Raw genomic sequence first — 17,659 nt, forward strand, 5'->3', positions numbered from 1 at the left:
GGTGCACACAGACACACTGCTTCTACTGCCCCACCTTTGGGCCCGGCTAAGAAGCTAATTAAGCCTTCAGGCGACTCGGCCTCGAGTCGGCCTTCGCACGGTGCCGGCGCACACTTACCAGCACCGAAAAAGACAACTTCACCGGCTACCCCGACACCCAGACCATCGGCGCCAAAACTTACTACTACTCCTTCAGCACCGAAACCCAGGTCGGAACCAAGCAAACCCGCTTCGGATTCGAAAAAACCACCAGAACCGAAAAAAAACATCGGATCCAAAAAATGTACCGGAGCTGAAAAAATCCTCGGAGCCGAAAAAAGCTTCGGATCCGAAAAAGACTCCTGCTACTCCGGTTAAAGACATTGCCAAAAAACCAAAACAAACCACTCCGGTGCCGAAACCTTCCTCCGCACCAAAAGATCGGCCTCCTGCAAAGGACTTACTTTATCCAGACCCTGCTCAGAAGACTATAGCTAAAGATCCAATCACTGGACAGCTAATTTTGGCTTAAAAAAAGCGACCACTGGACACACCAGCTCCTGCTCCGCATTCAAAGAAGAAGGACATGGCTACCTCTCCCTTAAGACTGCCTTCCCCTTCTCTTTCACCTGTATCATCACCACATCCTCCCATACCACAACATTTTCCAGCATCCTCTATCATACCAGACGATGACAACAGGGATGATAGCTCTGATGATATGGGGGTAACATACCTGATCCAGCTACTCCTACAAGATCACCTGACCCGTGGAATGATTATAACACCCCAGATGTCCCAAATGTCCCTCAGGATGACATATACCCCTCAAGGCCTTCCACACCAGAAGACACTATGGGTTTCAATCAATTGATTCACAGGGCTGCGCAATATCATGGGGTAGACATGCATACAGACCCTGTAGATGAAGACTTCTTAATGGACAACGGTTCTCATCCATTTTACCAATGCTTAAAGGAGTGATTAGGCATGCTCCTGAAGTCTTCAAAAGACCCAGTCAGAACTCGGTTCATTAACCCTCGCATAGAGGAAAAATATAAAGCTGCTCCCTCAGACCCAGCATATATTAAAGGTCCAGTACCACTAGACTCACTTGTAGTTTCCAATGCACGCAAGAGAGCAAACTCACAAACATCAGGTGAAGCTCTGCCACCAGATAAAGAGTCTAAGCTACTTGATGCATCAGGGAAAAGAAAAACGTCTCAAGCAGCAAACATGTGGCGTATTGCCAATACACAGGCATTATTAGCCAGATATGACAGGGCACATTATGACGAATTAGAATCATTAATGAGGCACCTCCCTGATAAGTACAAGGATAGAGCAAATGAGCTTATCCAAGAGGGGAAAAACATTACAAACACCTCTATCCAGTGTGCACTGGATGCAGCAGATACTGCCTCTAGGGCAGTTAACACCAGCGTCTTATTACGTAGACATGCCTGGCTACGCATATCAGGGTTCAAACCTGAAGTACAAAGTGCCATTCTTAATCAACCCTTTGATGAGCAACACCTATTCGCACCTAACGTAGATGTATCACTTGAAAAAATGAAAAAGGATAAAGATACCGCCAAATCTATGGGAGCCCTGCAATTGCAGGCTCCCAGACGTTCCTTTCGTCGCTCATCCTATCGAGGTGCCACCAGGGGATACTCTTCAGACACAGATTCTACCTCGTACAAAGCCCCTACACAGTCCACTTTCAGCAAGGACTACCAAAGGGGTGGTTAAAGAGGTAACAATAACAAAGGCAGAGGTAAAATTAACAACTCCCACTCTGCCTCTACCCCTGCCCAATGACTCCCTTCCCCTTCCCCGTCCCATTCCACTCCTGTCGGGGGAAGACTTCAACAATACCTGCCAGCTTGGGAGAACATCAGACAGGTGGGTGCTCCAAATAATTTAGTCAGGTTACTGTCTAGAACTAACATCCACCCCCCCAAACATACCACCCAAGCAACGTCCAATGTCACAAGAACATTTAACACTTCGCAGACAGGAGGTAATATCCCTCCTGCAGAAAAATGCAATAGAAATAGTTCCAGAGCACCAGAAAAATAAAGGAGTATACTCCCTATATTTCCTAATACAAAAGAAGGACGGAGGGAGGAGCCAAGATGGCGATCGGCATGGAAGTGTAGGCTCCCGGCTCCGTAAGCCTCCGAGCCCCGCAAGGAAATCCTGCACAAGATCCTGGTACTGCATGGCAGCGGGGCGACGGTGAATGCGCGCAGATATCGCTTGCGCGATCCCGACGTCTCTACCGGCCCTACAGACGGAGATATTCACGAAGTCAACTGGTGGCCTTAAACTACCCTGAGCCGAGACCTCGACTGGTAAACATGGCCGGCCAGCTAGACCTGGGCGGAGTCGGCCCACCGGGACGCAGCAACCCCAGAGAGGAATTTTCTGAAGGTGCCCTGGTTGTCACACGACGCGGCTGGAGTGCATTCTAGACATGGAGGCTCGGTGGAACTACTACTAATTGCGGAGTGCGGAAGGTGAGCCTGTCAGCTTTGTCTTTGATCCTGCCCGGTTTTCGCGGGCCGCTCCCGAATTTGTGACTGGTGCTGAGTCGGAGAGGGGATGGCCATAACCGTAGATTGCTTATCAGGCTTATACTTTGGAAGGCCCCGGGATTCCAGCTGTGGTCTGCCTGAGCCGGACTCGTCCCTGCCCTGCCTTCGTTCTCCCGACCAGTTGGAAACGCCTGATGGATGCCTGAATCAGAAGGAGTACAATACCCTGCCTACTGAAGTGCTGCGTGAGGGCGAGTGCGAATCACCGAGTAGTTCTGTGATGTGGGAGATACAGCCTATGCCGTCTCGCAGTGATATTCTTGCTGCTCTGGGTGACTTACAGTCCGCTTGGAGGGATGGCTCCCGAGCGCTTGGTGGAAAGCTGGATGATATTGCGCTTACACTGGGGCGACTGCATCCGGATAGCCCCCAGGTACGCGAGGAATTGCCCCCGCCTATCTTTGAGGAGGGTACTGTGTTTACACATGGACGCGGAGGGGAACGGATGATCCCGGACAGTGTTGGTGCCTGTGGCAGAATGCCCACATGTCTCTATTGTGCTGAAGGATGCCTTTCCCAGCATTGGATGGTGGCCTCGTTCACTGTAGCGTCGCTGATGACTCGGACACTGGTTCAGCTACTGTTGCCTCCTATGACTGCTTCCTTTTTCCTCGCCCCTGTACTTCTGCTATGGAATGCGTTTCCTGGATCGGAACTGGGAGTGATGGTCTTAAGTGAAGGAGACTCTGTCGGTGGTCGGCGACGTCCATTTTGTATTAGCAAGTTGCGCCTCTGCCGTGCGTGGACATTTTGTCTTCACGTGTCTGCTGAGACGGGATCTCCTCTGCGGGCGTGCCATGGGGGACTTACAAGAACGGGCCAGGGCTAAGTGGTTCTCTTTAATGTTTGATGTCTGTGTGGCTGGCGGGGAAGCGGGTTGGCGAGTTCTTAAGATACACCTAATAGCGCACTACGTGATGATTCACCCCCATTTTTATTGCATTAAGTGATTGCTGCTGTTGACTGTTGCTTTTGGGGTGGAGATTACATTCGTGGAAGGGGAGACCGGGAGCCTGTTGGGGTGGCCCTCCTCCGGAATTATATAACTTTTTTCTTTTTCCTTTTCTTTTTTCTGTACCTAAATTTCGGGCTCCTGTTTTTCGGGCGACAGGCACACTGCTAGGGGGGGGTAGGCCGTAGCCTCTGCATGCGTGCAGGGTGGGGTTCTTTTTTTGTTTTGTCTTAGTTTCTATGGGCCTTATTTTTTCTCTTCTCTTTTCTTGGTTCTTTTCTCTTTTTCTTCCTTCTTTTGGGTCAGTATGGTGGCTAGGTGTAGCGTTGCCTATCGTTTCTGTTGTTAGTGTTATCGCTAACATTAGTTAGGATGTTCCACGTTTATGGGGTGGGTAATGACCAGTATGTACTGTGAAAATATGCTTTTTATCCTGCTAAGCGTATTTTTGTGCCGCTCTTCCGATTGTGACTATTCGCTTCGTTGATAACCTGCTGTGTTCATTGCCCACTATGTGCTTTCGGCGGATTGAATGGCGTCTGATCCTTCTTATTTTATAATTTAAAAATTAACCTAATTTATCCTGTACTCGGCGGTTGCTTTTCCCATATGTGATATTTCGAATATTTGCTGCTTTTCATCTTTAGGGACTGCTGAGCTGTTCTATGGTTGCTTTTTGTGCTACAAACTGATTTTGAGGCCGGCCAGAATGGTTGTAGGCCCGTACCTGTATGCTGCTGTTGCACAATAAAGGTTTCCAAAAAAAAAAAAAAAAAAAGAAGGACGGATCTCAGACCCATCCTAGAACTCAGATCTTTAAACATTTACATACAGTCGGACCATTTTCATATGGTCACACTCCAACAAGTCCTTCCACTTCTGGTACTAAACGACTTCATTGCCACTCTAGATCTCAAGGACGCCTACTTCCATATTCCCGTCCACACAGAGCACAGAAAATATCTCAGATTTGTCCTAGACGGGCAGCATTACCAGTTCAAAGGGCTCCCATTCGGAGTCACAACAGCGCCAAGGGTGTTTACCAAATGCCTAGCAGTAGTAGCAGCACACTTAAGAAGACAAGATATTCATGTCTTCCCATATCTAGACGACTGGCTCATAAAAGCCAGCTCATACAGCCAGTGTGTACAACACACTCACTCCACTATTCAACTGCTTCACGACTTGGGATCCACAGTAAATCACACCAAATCGCATCTGCAATCCTCGCACATACAACAGTATCTCGGCGCTACAATAAGCACCCAACTAACACTAGTGTTGAAATCATACAGGAATCAAGTATTGTTGAAAAGAAGATTTAATGTCCAGCACAGCATCAGCAAGTACACAGCTACAGATACAATGTAAAACTGCCTCTCTGCCTCTACACCTTCTAGAATTCCAGGTCTTGTTGGAATCATAACATGGTGTGTAGAGCAGACATCAGAAGAACAGGCTGATGTCATACAAGCAGAAATAAATAAATAAATGATAGAGAAGACACAGAATGTAACAACTAGCGTATCCCTCTCCAGCCAGTATAACAAGCGTACAAACTCTCCTAACAATATTCAAACCGCAACACTCGCTACCAGCTCGAGTGTTCATGCAGCTCATAGGAATGATGGCATCTTGCATATTTGTAGTACCTCACGCAAGACTGCAAATGCGTCCACTTCAAGAATGCCTAGCACGCCAATGGAACCAGGCTCAAGGTCAACTAACAGACCTAGTGTTGGTAGACGGTCGGACTCATCGTTCTCTGCAATGGTGGAACACCAAAAACCTTTCCAAAGGGCGACAGTTTCTAGAGCCAGTTCCTCAAATAGTCATGACAGCGGACGCATCGCTCTCCAGCTGGGTAGCTCACCTACTGCATCACACCATGCAAGGCAGGTGGACACCGCAACAGAAGTTACTCCACATCAACCATTTGGAGTTGCTAGCTGTGTTTCTAGCCCTAAAAGCATTTCAAATTCAAGTGTCAGGCATAGCTGTCTTAGTCCGCACAGACAATATGACAGCTATGTACTACATAAACAAACAAGAGGGAACACACTCTCTGCAGCTCTCTCAGTTAGCACAGCTGATATGGAGATGGGCTATACCACAAAAAATCTTCCTCTTAGCCCAACACGTCCCAGGAGTACAAAACACTATGGCAGATCTGCTAAGTCGACAAACACAGCAGATTCACGAGTGGGAACTTCATCCGCAAGTTCTTCATCCGTTCTTTCAAATGTGGGGACAACCTCAGATAGACCTCTTTGCCACCCACGAAAAGGCAAAATGCCCAAACTTTGCCGCCAGATACCCACACCCATTGTCCAAAGGCAATGCAGTATGGATGAACTGGCCAAAACTATTTGCGTACACTTTTCCTCCTCTCCCACTACTTCCGTTAGTGGTACGCAAACTACAACAACATTCCCTGACGCTCATTCTAGTCGCTCCAACTTGGGCCAGACAACGGTGGTACACCATGCTGTATCATCACTAGGGTGTTTATTTCACCTGTATATATATTACAAACTGTAGCTCTTCTTGGCTTTCCTATAGTTCAATTCATACAGTTTACATAATTTGTCAACTGTGTCCCATGTGCCCAATCTGTAATTCATGGACTGTATGCAACTGCATAGGTGAGTAACAAGTGAATGTGAACACATGGTGCATGAATGGTGTGAAAGAGTGTCAGAAAGGCTGGGGTAGCACTAACTAGACAGAAGAGGTGTATAACCATATGTGTAAAAAACAAGGGGATGTATAAAAATAATGACCATACAGTCCATGAATTATAGATTGGGCACATGGGACACAGTTGACAAATTATGTAAACTGTATGAATTGAACTATAGGAAAGCCAAGAAGAGCTACAGTTTGTAATATATATACAGGTGAAATAAACACCCTAGTGATGATAAAAGGTGACATATAGAATGCCATGAGTTACGTGAATCATGCTCTAGAAATTAATGATGAATTATTGTTTTGAAATAGGTTCGGTTGTGTTTATTGTACATTAGGCTTGGATAATCTGATAGCCTTTTTAGAAAATAAAAGTCCCAGCAGTAATTTATGGAACTGTATCAATATGGTGTATAGGCCTTACAGTTTAGACTAAACTTTATTGTAATGGCATTGGAATAGTAATAATAATATGTAAAGTCAAAATGTGCAAACTGTGGGCTAAAAGCTATGTTTTATTTGTGCATTATGTGATATACAGTTTGTGGAGAAAATCATAGATACTGTCCTGAAGAAGGGGGCCATAATCACTCAAGGCTTCCGAAACGCGTCGACGCATTTATAAAGAGTCAAATTCGGAGTTGCCAACAAACATTTTAGTTATAAGGAAAGACAATTCCTCCCAGTGTTGTCAAACAGGGGTTCCGAAGTGACAAGACTAAGACAAATACTAGTGTCTTTTCCCATACTTTCTCCATTTACACACTAGGTGGTTTTTATTGTACAATGTATGTGTTTTTAATTAGAATTACATAAGAATTCATATGTTTTTTATTGAAATAAATTGTATATTTTTACATAAATATTGTTTTTTCCTTCTGGTGAGTGTTCCCCGAGCCAAAGATTGAGAGTTGAGTGAATGATGCAGACTGAGTGAGATAGGTCTCTGAATTCCGTTTGGATCCGAGATAACTTGATCTCCCATAGGGAAAATACTTTTCCTTACTTGATAGTATATTGGTGCTCGATTTCCCTTTGGGTAACAACAAGCCCCTCTCTTTGGATTATAACTATATCAAAAAGACACAAACTTTTCGTAAAACAAAACAGCCTTTTGTGTCTTTTTCACCGCCACTTAAAGGCAACCCCATATCAAAATCAGGGATCGCTAGGTGGATTGTTAAATGCATACACATATGTTACCACAAAGCCAAACGTACATTAACAATTCCTCCAAAAGCCCATTCTACAAGGAAAATAGGGGCTTCAATGGCAGTCTTAGGGAACATTCCCCTAGATGATATATGCAAAGCAGCTACATGGCTTACACCACACACATTCACAAAACATTACTGTGTAGATGTGCAAAATAAACAACAAGCCACTGTGGGCCAGGCTGTACTAAAAACAACTGCAACAGATACTGGTGGTCGCTGCTAGGTGTGGGTACTGCTATACAATCTATGCATAGTATGTAATCGGCAGCTCATATGCTTCGAACTGAAAATGCTACTTACCAGTATGCATCTGTTCTTGGCATGTAGAGCTGCAGAGTTACACACACCCATCCGCCTCCCCGGCTACCCTTATCTGTTCAGTATTATCTTAATTAGATACAAATCACATGGACATCACTACCTCTTGTACAGCTGCATCACTTCCCTAATGGCGAAAAACAATCTGGGGATGGAGCTTATGCCCATGCGCAGTATCATCCAAAGGAGGAGTCACCTATCCCGTGACTTCCAAAGACTTTTCTATAACAAAACAAACTGCAAACATCCGGGCCCAACACTAGGTGGCCATCTATGCATAGTGTGTAACTCTGCAGCTCTACATGCCAAGAACAGATGCATACCGATAAGTAGCATTTTCCTTTCCAATCCTGTCAGAATGTGTATGCTCATTGTAGGCCCTAAACCCTAGAGATAAAGTAAGTTCATTGCAGTTGAATAGCCATTGATGTCCATCTCTTAATGGGTGCTAGCTGTGAATCAGGTATAGCCCACAGCACTTCTTAAAATTCTATATTAGAGAAGCCAGTGATGACCAATAGTTCAAAAGCTGTATTGAAGTCACCAGCAATTATAAGAGGGGGACTTTCATCAATTAGTTCAATCAAAAATGCAAGCTGTCTTAGAGTTTTAGAGCCATTGTTCTCTCTGGAAGTACGACTGTAAACATTAAAGATGACACAGTTGCTGCCCTGTGCCAGAGGTTAATTTGAAGCCCAATATGTCTGATGAAGAAACGTTTAACATGTTAACTTTACAATTTAAAGAGATTTCAATCCATATAATAAGGCCCCTGAAAAGCCAACCCATCCCCTTTCTTTGTGCATTTAAACTATAATTCATGTAACCTGGCCAAAAATAGGGTGTCAAACACCAGGTTTCCTGAAATAAGCAAATGTCAAATTTGCTTCTAAAGGCGCCCCATTCCAGGTCAGCCATCTTTGGAAGAAGCCCTGCAATATACCAAGAAAGGATACTCATCTGACTGGGGACAGTTGCCATCAAAGTTTGGGTGATATTATGCTCCCCAGGCAACATAATGCTTGTCCCACTGGAAACCTGTATGCAATTGAACCTTTGGCCTTCATCTCTGTCATGTTCGATACAATTATTTATTGCCCCCCTACTGTCAATTTCCTTCGTTTCGGACACATTTATACCCATGCAGGGCTGGCTCAGCCAGTCCACTCCACCAAAAACCTAATCTCACACACTTCTAGTATTTGACCCAGAATACTAGGGACTATTTTGTTTGGTACTAAACGGACCTCCGGGGTCAGAAGACTGTATTTAAACTGGTTTGGGATGCTACTAGAAATACCGTGGCGTAGTTCAAGACCCACCAGGCCATCAACTATGTTCCCTTCAGCAAGAAGTAGCTCTGTATTGTCATACTTGTTCCCTGAGGTAGAATGAAAGAATGCTTTCAAAATATCAGAATGGATAATGGAGTGACAGTGACGTACGCCCTGGATCCCTTGAATAGACGTACTAATTAGTGAGCTTTTGTCCTCCCTCGCTGAATGAGGTAATTTGGGAACATGGATTAAGAACTCGGGTTTACTGTTAACATTACAAAATGGCATAAACACCCGTCTAGAAATAGTATGATTAAAATTGCTATGCTAGGTGGGTCTGACAGTTGCCATGCCATAAGAACTCTGTGCAGGAGAGGCAGTGTGACTATTATGATAGAGTGGAACTGTGTGCCTACGAACATTAAATTACCTTTTTGCATTACTAAGCAATCCTGTGGCAGCATGGTCGTAGATGGGTAATTGTCGCAATTGGCATGCTGATTAAGGCCCTTTGACTGATTAGCATTTGTAGGTTGCCCTGCGGGAGCCTTCCTTGGATTGTTACCGCTTGAGATTTTGAGGTAGCATGCAAAGCTGGACAGCTTTTTGTGTAAGAAAAAAGTCATGGACTGCTCGGTGCCGCTTTCAAAGGCAACGGCTGTTTTAGTTTCTTGATCCAATTGGCAACCTATAAGGATAATATTACTTTTAGATCTTCTATCTCCTCTTTTAGTTCCATAAATAGTACTATCATTGTGCTCTCAGGGGGCTTGCCATCTGCCCTCTTCTCACAATTCTCTTTTACAACCTGCATGCTAGCTACCTCATTGCGCCCACCCACTGATTGTAAAGGTGTGAATCTATTCTAGCAGATGACATTAACTTCTAGAAGGATAAGGCTCTTGGAATGACCCATGTTGGCTGTCCCTATCCGCCAAAGCGGATAAATCAACTGTGGAACCCTCTAGGTCTACGGACTTCACTAAATTGGTGGGGGGAATAGGTGGTAAAGCCTCTTGCTTAAATATTCCTGCTACCTTCGTTTTTTCTTTTTTGGCTGATGCTTTGAAAGATCTTTTACACAGTTATTTATTGACTCCACTCCATCAATTATTACCTCAGTTACCTCTAATGTGCAGCTCACCGGTTCCACTTTAGATGATTTTTTCAATTTATTTATCCCTTGCAGGAGCCCAGCAGCTTTTCTTTTCCCCCATCTCAAGACTAAGGACTTTTGAAGAATGATAAATCAGTGGTACATACAATAGTGATTTAATTTTGGGTCCTAGTAAAAGTGATAAACAGCAAGTTAGAGTTGTCTAGATAGATACAAATAAATCTAAGACTTCTCCAAGGAAAATATTTCCATATACAATTCAGCGACTACCAACCTTCCAAATAAAACCTCCAGCTGTAGTTTGTTTCAAGTGTTCAGTTCTCACAACAAACATTTCGGACAGTCCACGCAAGTCTCAAGTGCAGGTGCCAAGGGGGGGTGACCTGGCCTCTTTTGGCGATGACAGGCGAAGATAGGCCTGCCATTGGACTGGGTGCATCCCACCCAGCGGAGATGTTAAAGGCGCTTTATAGCGCAATCCAGGTCAAAGGGCCCACCTCCTCCTTTCTTCCTTGCTGTAAAGAACTCTTGAGATTGGAGTCTCTTGGACCCATGCAGTCTCTTGTGTCCTGCCCAGCAGGAATGTTGAGAGCACTTTATAGCCAATGCAGTTCAAAAGGCCCCCCCTTCTGCTCCCTTCCTTGCTGCAAAGAACCTGGGGATTGAAGTATGTGGCCCATACATCCATGTCTGGGGCGCTAGGCACCCATTGTAGTACCCACCGTACTGTCCTTTCCCAAAGTCGGCATAGCAGCCGCCTTACATGGGGCATTGAATCAGGGACATGTATGCCTTTCATCAGCAGCACACTCAATTCGTGCCCATCATGCGTGCACGCTAGAAGGGACTTCTCTCAATTATCATCATCATCAAACCAATGAATGGTATGTTAAAGGTGTGTCGCTAAGTAATATAGCTCTAGGTCTGGGACTTCATGCTGCCCTTTCCCGTTTGAGGGTAGCTAGACTAACCCTGTACCTTTTCCCGTGCATAAAAGAGTTGCATCAGCAAGCCATCTGTGCCATAAAGACCTGGTGTGGAACTTCATACATGGTTCCTCAGTCAATCTTGTTTTATGTGGAAACTGAATAAGGGAGATAAAAAATTTGCAAGGGATCGCACAGTCGTGCTCACTGGGGATAAGAGCTACGGTTCCCAGGATTCAAAGTAGGTAACTTAGCCATTACACCCTATCTTCTCCTTACATATCCACTTTTCTGAAAACAATTAACAAATCAAATGCAGCGTAGAGTAAAGTGGGGGACCTCAGCGTGTATGGTGTTTAACTGTGAGACTGCACTGTAGGAAGGAGTGAGGAGTTTGGTATGCAGTGTTACGAGCTACCTTGTTGTCATCGACTGTTGACATAAAATGTTGAACATGGGATGCACCAGTAAGCTGCTGCTTCTTTGTCTCTTTATCTATTTCAGGATCACCAACTCTCCGATGGCGGATATCTGTGTAGTGTGGGCTGTGTGTGAAGATGGTAAAGTGCGGGGATTCATCCTGGAAAAGGGAATGAAAGGGCTTTCTACCCCCAAAATCGAGGGAAAGTTCTCCCTGAGAGCTTCTGCCACAGGCATGATACTGATGGAAGATGTAGAAGTGCCAGAGGCAAACCTGCTGCCCCACGTGGTTGGGCTTGGCGTATGTTAAACTTTTGTACAACAGCCTAACCAAACCTCTTTTGACTCTTAAATATGCATTGATCATCTTGCACAATTTAACATCGAATTTATTAAGAAATCTGAACGTTCTCTAATGAATCAATCAATCAGGGGCTTGTATTGCGCTGCTACTCAAGGCGCTAGGGGTGGGTGACTGCTGGTCGCACTGGATGGAGGATCATTCTAAGAGCCAGGTCTTAAGGTTCTTCTTGAATTGGGTCAGCAGCACGGATTGCCTGAGGTGGAGATGCAGGGTGTCCCAGGTCTTGGTGGCGAGGTAGGAGAAAGAGCTTCCTCCGGTTCTGGTCTTGTGGAGGCTAGTGTGAGTTGAGCGGAGTTGTCTGGCGTGTATGTGGAATGCTAGGCGGTAGTGCATCCAGTAGAATTTTGTAAGCATAAGTGAGGAGCTTGAATGTGATTCTTATGTTAACTGGGAGCCAGTGGAGTTGTCAGAGGTGTTGCATGATGTGGCTGCAGCAGGGGATGTCGAGGCCAAGTCTGGCTGCGGCGTTTGGAACGTTCTGTAATTTTTTGAGCTGCTTCTGGGTGACGCCGGCGTAGAGTGCGTTGCCCTAGTCGAGTATGCTGGTAATGAGTGCATGGGTGCCCCTCTTTCTGCATTTCTGGATTCTGTGAGGATCCATCTGAATGTCTTTCAAAGCAGGTGGAGCGTGTGGAAGCAGGCTGAGGAAACTGCATTGATTTGGCAGTTCATTGTGAGCAATGAGTCCAGTACGATACAGAAGTTGCATGCATGGTCTGTCGGGGGCGGGGGAAGGGGGGAGTATCCTTGAGCGACTGGCCACAAGGAGCTGTCCCAGGCTGAAGCAGTGTGTCCCAGGATGACCTGTTTACAGTGATCTTACAGGCTCAGTCCTCAGACAGATGTCAGTTCTGGAATGATGTGATGTGGCTTACTGTTTTGGAGGTTGGGACGGTGCTTGATAGTGCAGCCCCTCATGATTCCCACCCCATCCTTAGGGATAAGGATGACCTGGAGCAAGGAATATTAAATACTGTTTCAAAAATGTGCAGACTGGAAAACAGCAGGTGGATCGGCACTGAGCACGGCTGAGAAAGAGAACTCTGGAAAAGCAGGTAAAGGTTGGCTAAAAGATAATTGCAGGAAGAGGAAGCAAACTAGAGTGGAGAAAGACAGCTTCTTAATATATGCTAGGACTGTTCTAATGCATTTTATTTCAGGATCAGTACAATAAGAAATGGTCAAGTAGCACGTATTTACCAAATGGAATATGCTACTTACCAGTATGTTTCTGTTCTTGGCATGTAGGGCTGCTGACATTCATATCTGTGCATAGATCGCCGCCTAGTGTTGGGTCCGGATGATTGCACCTTGTTGTCCTGGAAGAGTCTTCGAAGTATCACGAGATAGGTGGCTCCTCCCCTGGACTACACTGCGCATGGGCATCTTCTCCATCCTCAGATTGTTTTTCGCCATTGTGGCAGAGATGGAGATAGTAAAGTAAGAGATGGCCATGCAAAAGAGAATACTGTAAGAGAGAATACTGCAGCTGCAACAGGCACCGGGGAGGAGGGTGGGCGATATGAATGTCAGCAGCCCTACATGCCAAGAACAGATGCATACTGGTAAGTAGCATATTCCGTTTGAGGCATGTGGGCTGCTGAATTCATATATGTGCATAGACTGAATAGCAGTATCTCCTCTAGCGGTGGTTACCTGTGCCAGGTGCAGCAGTTTGAAAAAGAGTTTTGAGGACAACCTGGCCTACAGCAGCTTGCTGCTTTGCTTGCACCTCTACACAGTAGTGTTTTGTGAAAGTGTGTATGGTAGTCCATGTGGCTGCTCTACATATGTCTTCAAGAGGAATATTCCCTAGGAAAGCCATGGATGCCCCCATTTTTCGCGTAGAGTGTGCTCTTGAGGGGACAGTAAAAGTGCGTTTAGCTTTTTGATAACATATTTGAATGCATTTAACGATCCATCTGGCTATTCCTGACTTTGATATTGGATTTCCTTTATGTTGTGGTGAAAAAGCAACAAATAATTGCTTTGTTTTCCTAAATGATTTCGTTCTGTTCACATAATAAAGCAGAGCTCTCTTTACATCCAGTGTGTGTAGGGCTCTTTCAGCTACTGACTGTGGATTTTGGAAGAACACTGTCAGTTCTATTGATTGATTAATATGGAAATTGGATATAACCTTTGGCATAAAAGTAGGGTTTGTTCTAAGAACCACCCTGTTAGCATGTACCTGCATGAAGGGTTCCTGAATTGTTAGTGCTTGTAACTCGCCTGAGTGAGGTAACGGCAATCAAGAATGCCACGTTCCATGTTAAGAATTGCAGTTTGCATGAGTGTAGAGGTTCGAAAGGAGGTCCCATAAGTCTGGTAAGTACTATATTTAGATTCCAGACTGGGGAAGGTGGGTGTCCTGGCGGGATCACCCTTTTAAGACCCTCCATAAAAGCCTTTATTGCTGGTACTCTAAACAGTGAAAGGTGTTGCCTGTTTTGAAGGTATGCTGCTATAGCCGCTAGGTGTAGTCTTATGGAAGAGTACGCTAGGTTGCATCTTTGAAGATGCAGCAGGTAACATATAATGTTCTGTATGGAAACATCTAAAGGGTTGATTTGGTTATTGTTGCAGTAAATAACAAATCTCTTCCATTTAGCTGCATAGCACGCTCTTGTAGTTGTTCGTCTTGCCTTTTATTGAGGTTCATGCAGTCTGGAGGCAAGATAAGGTATCCAAATTCTAAGACTTCAGGAGCCAGATCGCTAGGTTCATCTGATTGGGATCTTGGTGTCTGATTTCTCCATGATTCTGAGTTAGAAGATGTTACGCGAGGCGCAGCCTTTGATGAGGATCTACTGAAAGTTCCAGGAACGTTGTGTACCATGGCTGTCTCGTCCATTTGGGAGCAACTAGCATCAGTGTGAGTGACTGTTGCCGCAGTTTGCGTGCCACCAGAGGAATCAGTGGTGCTGGGGGAAAAGCGTACGCAAATCTGCCTGACCAGTTCATCCATATCGCATTGCCTTGTGACAACGGATGAGGGAACCTGGCGGCAAAGTACTGGCATTTTGAGTTTTCGTTTGTGGCAAACAGGTCTATCTCTGGGTGTCCCCACTGCCTGAAGAATGGTTGGAGAACTTGGGGGTGAATCTCCCATTTGTGTAGTTGCTGGCTGTGCCTGCTGAGCAGGTCTGCAATCTGATTGTCTTTCCCAGGGAGGTGTTCTGCCAGGAGAAAGATATCTTTTGGAATTGCCCACTTCCATATGCTCTGTGCTAAGTGGGACAGTTGTGGAGAGTGTGTTCCTCCCTGCTTCTGGATATAGTACATTGCTGTCATGTTGTCCGTCCGGATCAACACAGACTTGCTGTACAAGTATTTCTGGAATGCTTTCAGGGCGAGGAATATCGCTAGCAACTCTAGTTGGTTGATATGCAGTTTCTTTTGTTTGTTTGTCTAGAGCCCTTGTACTGTGCAGTGAAGGAGGTGGGCTCCCCAGCCTGTCAGTGATGCGTCCGCTGTTAGTACCAGTTGTGGAACCGGTTCTTGGAACAGACGCCCCTTGGAAAGGTTTTGTGGGTTCCACCACTGCAGAGAGTTGTGAGCGCGACTGTCTACCAACACTAGCTCTTTTTGTTGTCCTTGAGCCTTATTCCACTGCCGTGCTAGGCATTCTTGCAATGGACGCATGTGAAGTCTGCCATGGGGAACAATGAATATGCAGGAGGCCATCATGCCTATGAGCTGCATGAAGACTCGAGCTAGAAGAGAGTGTTGTGGCAGAAATTTGCGAATGAGCATCTGCATGCTGGCTATCCTCGCTGAGTTTGGGTATGCCTTTGCCACTGAGGTATCTATTGTCGCTCCCAGATATTGTTGTATGTGGGATGGTTGAAAATGCAATTTTGGGTAGTTTATGGAAAACCCTAGGCTGTGTAGCAGCTGAAGTGTTTGAGATGTGTCTCTTGCACACTGTTGGTAAGATTTTGCTTGTTTCAGCCAATCGTCTAGGTACGGAAACACATGGATGTGTTGCCTCCTGAACTGTACAGCTACTGTCGCTAAGCATTTTGTAATCACTCTTGGAGCCGTGGTCACCCCGAAGGGGAGAACCTTGAATTGGTAGTGTTGACCTTCTATCGTGAATCTGAGATATTTTCTGTGAGCTGGATGGATGGGTATGTGAAAATACGCGTCCTTGAGGTCCAATGTTGCTAGGAAGACTCCTTGCTGTAGCAACGGGAGCACTTGCTGTAGTGTGATCATATGAAAGTGTTCCGACCGTATGTATTGATTTAGGGGTCTGAGGTCCAATATTGGTCTGAGTGAACCGTCCTTCTTGGGAATAAGGAAGTATAGGGAGAATACTCCTGTCCCTTGGTGTTGGAAAGGGACTGGCTCTATGGCCCCCTTTTCCAGCATGCATTTCACCTCTTGTTGTAGCAGAGTGATGTGTTCTTTGGACATAGGACGATGTCTGGGTGGTATGTTTGGTGGGGTAGAGGTGAGTTCTAGGCAATAACCATACTGGATAATTTGTCTCACCCACCTGTCCGTGGTAATTGCGTTCCAGACAGGTAGGAATTGTTGGAGCCTGCCTCCGACCGGTGTTAGGTGGTCTGGAGGTAGCGTGACAAAGTCACTGTTTTGTGGCAGTGGAGGCTCTGGTGTTATTGCCTCCATGTCCTCTCCCCTTGTTATTGTTGCCCCTATAACCTCCTCTGTTGGAGTTCTTGTTAAAGGAACCTTGGGTAGAAGTATTGCCTCGTGTAGCTGCTCTGTATGAGGAGCGTCAAAAGGAACCTCTGTGTTGCTGAAAGTGCAATGCACCCATTGATTTTGCAGTTTCTGTGTCCTTCATTTTGTCTAGAATGGTGTCAACTGCAGGGCCAAAAAGGAAGTCTTGATTGACTGGCTGGTTAAGAATGGTGGACTGCACCTCGTACTTAAAGCCCGAAATACGCAGCCATGCATATCGTCGTAGTAGAACGCTAGTGTTAATAGACCTGGCTGCGGTGTCGGCTGCGTCAAGCGCACATTTGATGGAGGCGTTTGTAATAAATTTTCCCTCCTGTATGAGGTCATTAGCTTGGGCTTTAAAAGGCTCAGGCAGATGTTGCATTAAGCTTTCAAGCAGGTCATAGTGTGCTCTGTCGTAACGAGCTAGCAGAGCGTTTGTATTCACAATTCTCCATGAATTGGAGGCCTGTGAAGCTACTCTTTTACCTGAGGCCTCTAGTACTTTGGACTCTTTATCAGGAGGAGGAGCCTCCCCTGTTGTCTGTGAGTTGGCCCCTTCTGTGTCGACGACTTTTGGTGGCTTATTGTTTTTTTTCGGCTCAGACTCTTTGGTCGGGTCGACGAGTGATTTCGGAGCGACCGGGTTTTTCGGTTCGACACGATTTTTGTGCTCGACAGGTTTTTTCGGTTGACTATCCTTTGTCGAGTCGATGGCTTTTTTGGGATCGACCGGTCTTTTTGGAGCACTTGTCTTTGGTTCGATAGCCTTCTCCGGCTGGATCACAGGCTTCGATACGGCACTCTTTACGTCGGCGACCTTCTTTGGTTCGGCGACTTTAGGCACATCAGGCTTTTTGTCTCGACGGCCTTCTTCGGGTCGGCGCCCTTCGGCTCGGTGGCCTTCTTTGGCTCTACAGTCTTTTTAGGTTCGGCGCCTTTTGGCTCGTCGGCCTTCTTTGGTTCGGCGCTCTTTGGTTCGACGGCCTTCTTCTGGTCGACGCTTTTAGGCTGTACGGCCTTTTTCGTTTCGACGCCCTTCGGGTCGACAACCTTTTTGGGCTCTGGAACCTTCTTTGGGATCTCGTTACTTGGCTCTGGGG

General features: G+C 45.8%; 1 protein-coding gene across 1 annotated transcript in view; it reads left to right on the forward strand.

Annotated features, from left to right (window-relative positions):
- The window catches only part of GCDH (glutaryl-CoA dehydrogenase), a 227,027-nt gene that overhangs the window by 169,033 nt on the left and 40,335 nt on the right, over window positions 1–17,659 (forward strand). The window contains exon 8 of the mRNA XM_086962197.1: window positions 11,585–11,801. Coding sequence (XP_086818323.1) covers window positions 11,585–11,801 — 217 coding nt within the window. The remainder of the gene's footprint in view (window positions 1–11,584; window positions 11,802–17,659) is intronic.

Source organism: Lissotriton vulgaris, chromosome 1_1 (assembly GCF_964263255.1).
Source record: "Lissotriton vulgaris chromosome 1_1, aLisVul1.2, whole genome shotgun sequence".
NCBI classification, from domain to species: Eukaryota; Metazoa; Chordata; class Amphibia; order Caudata; family Salamandridae; genus Lissotriton; species Lissotriton vulgaris.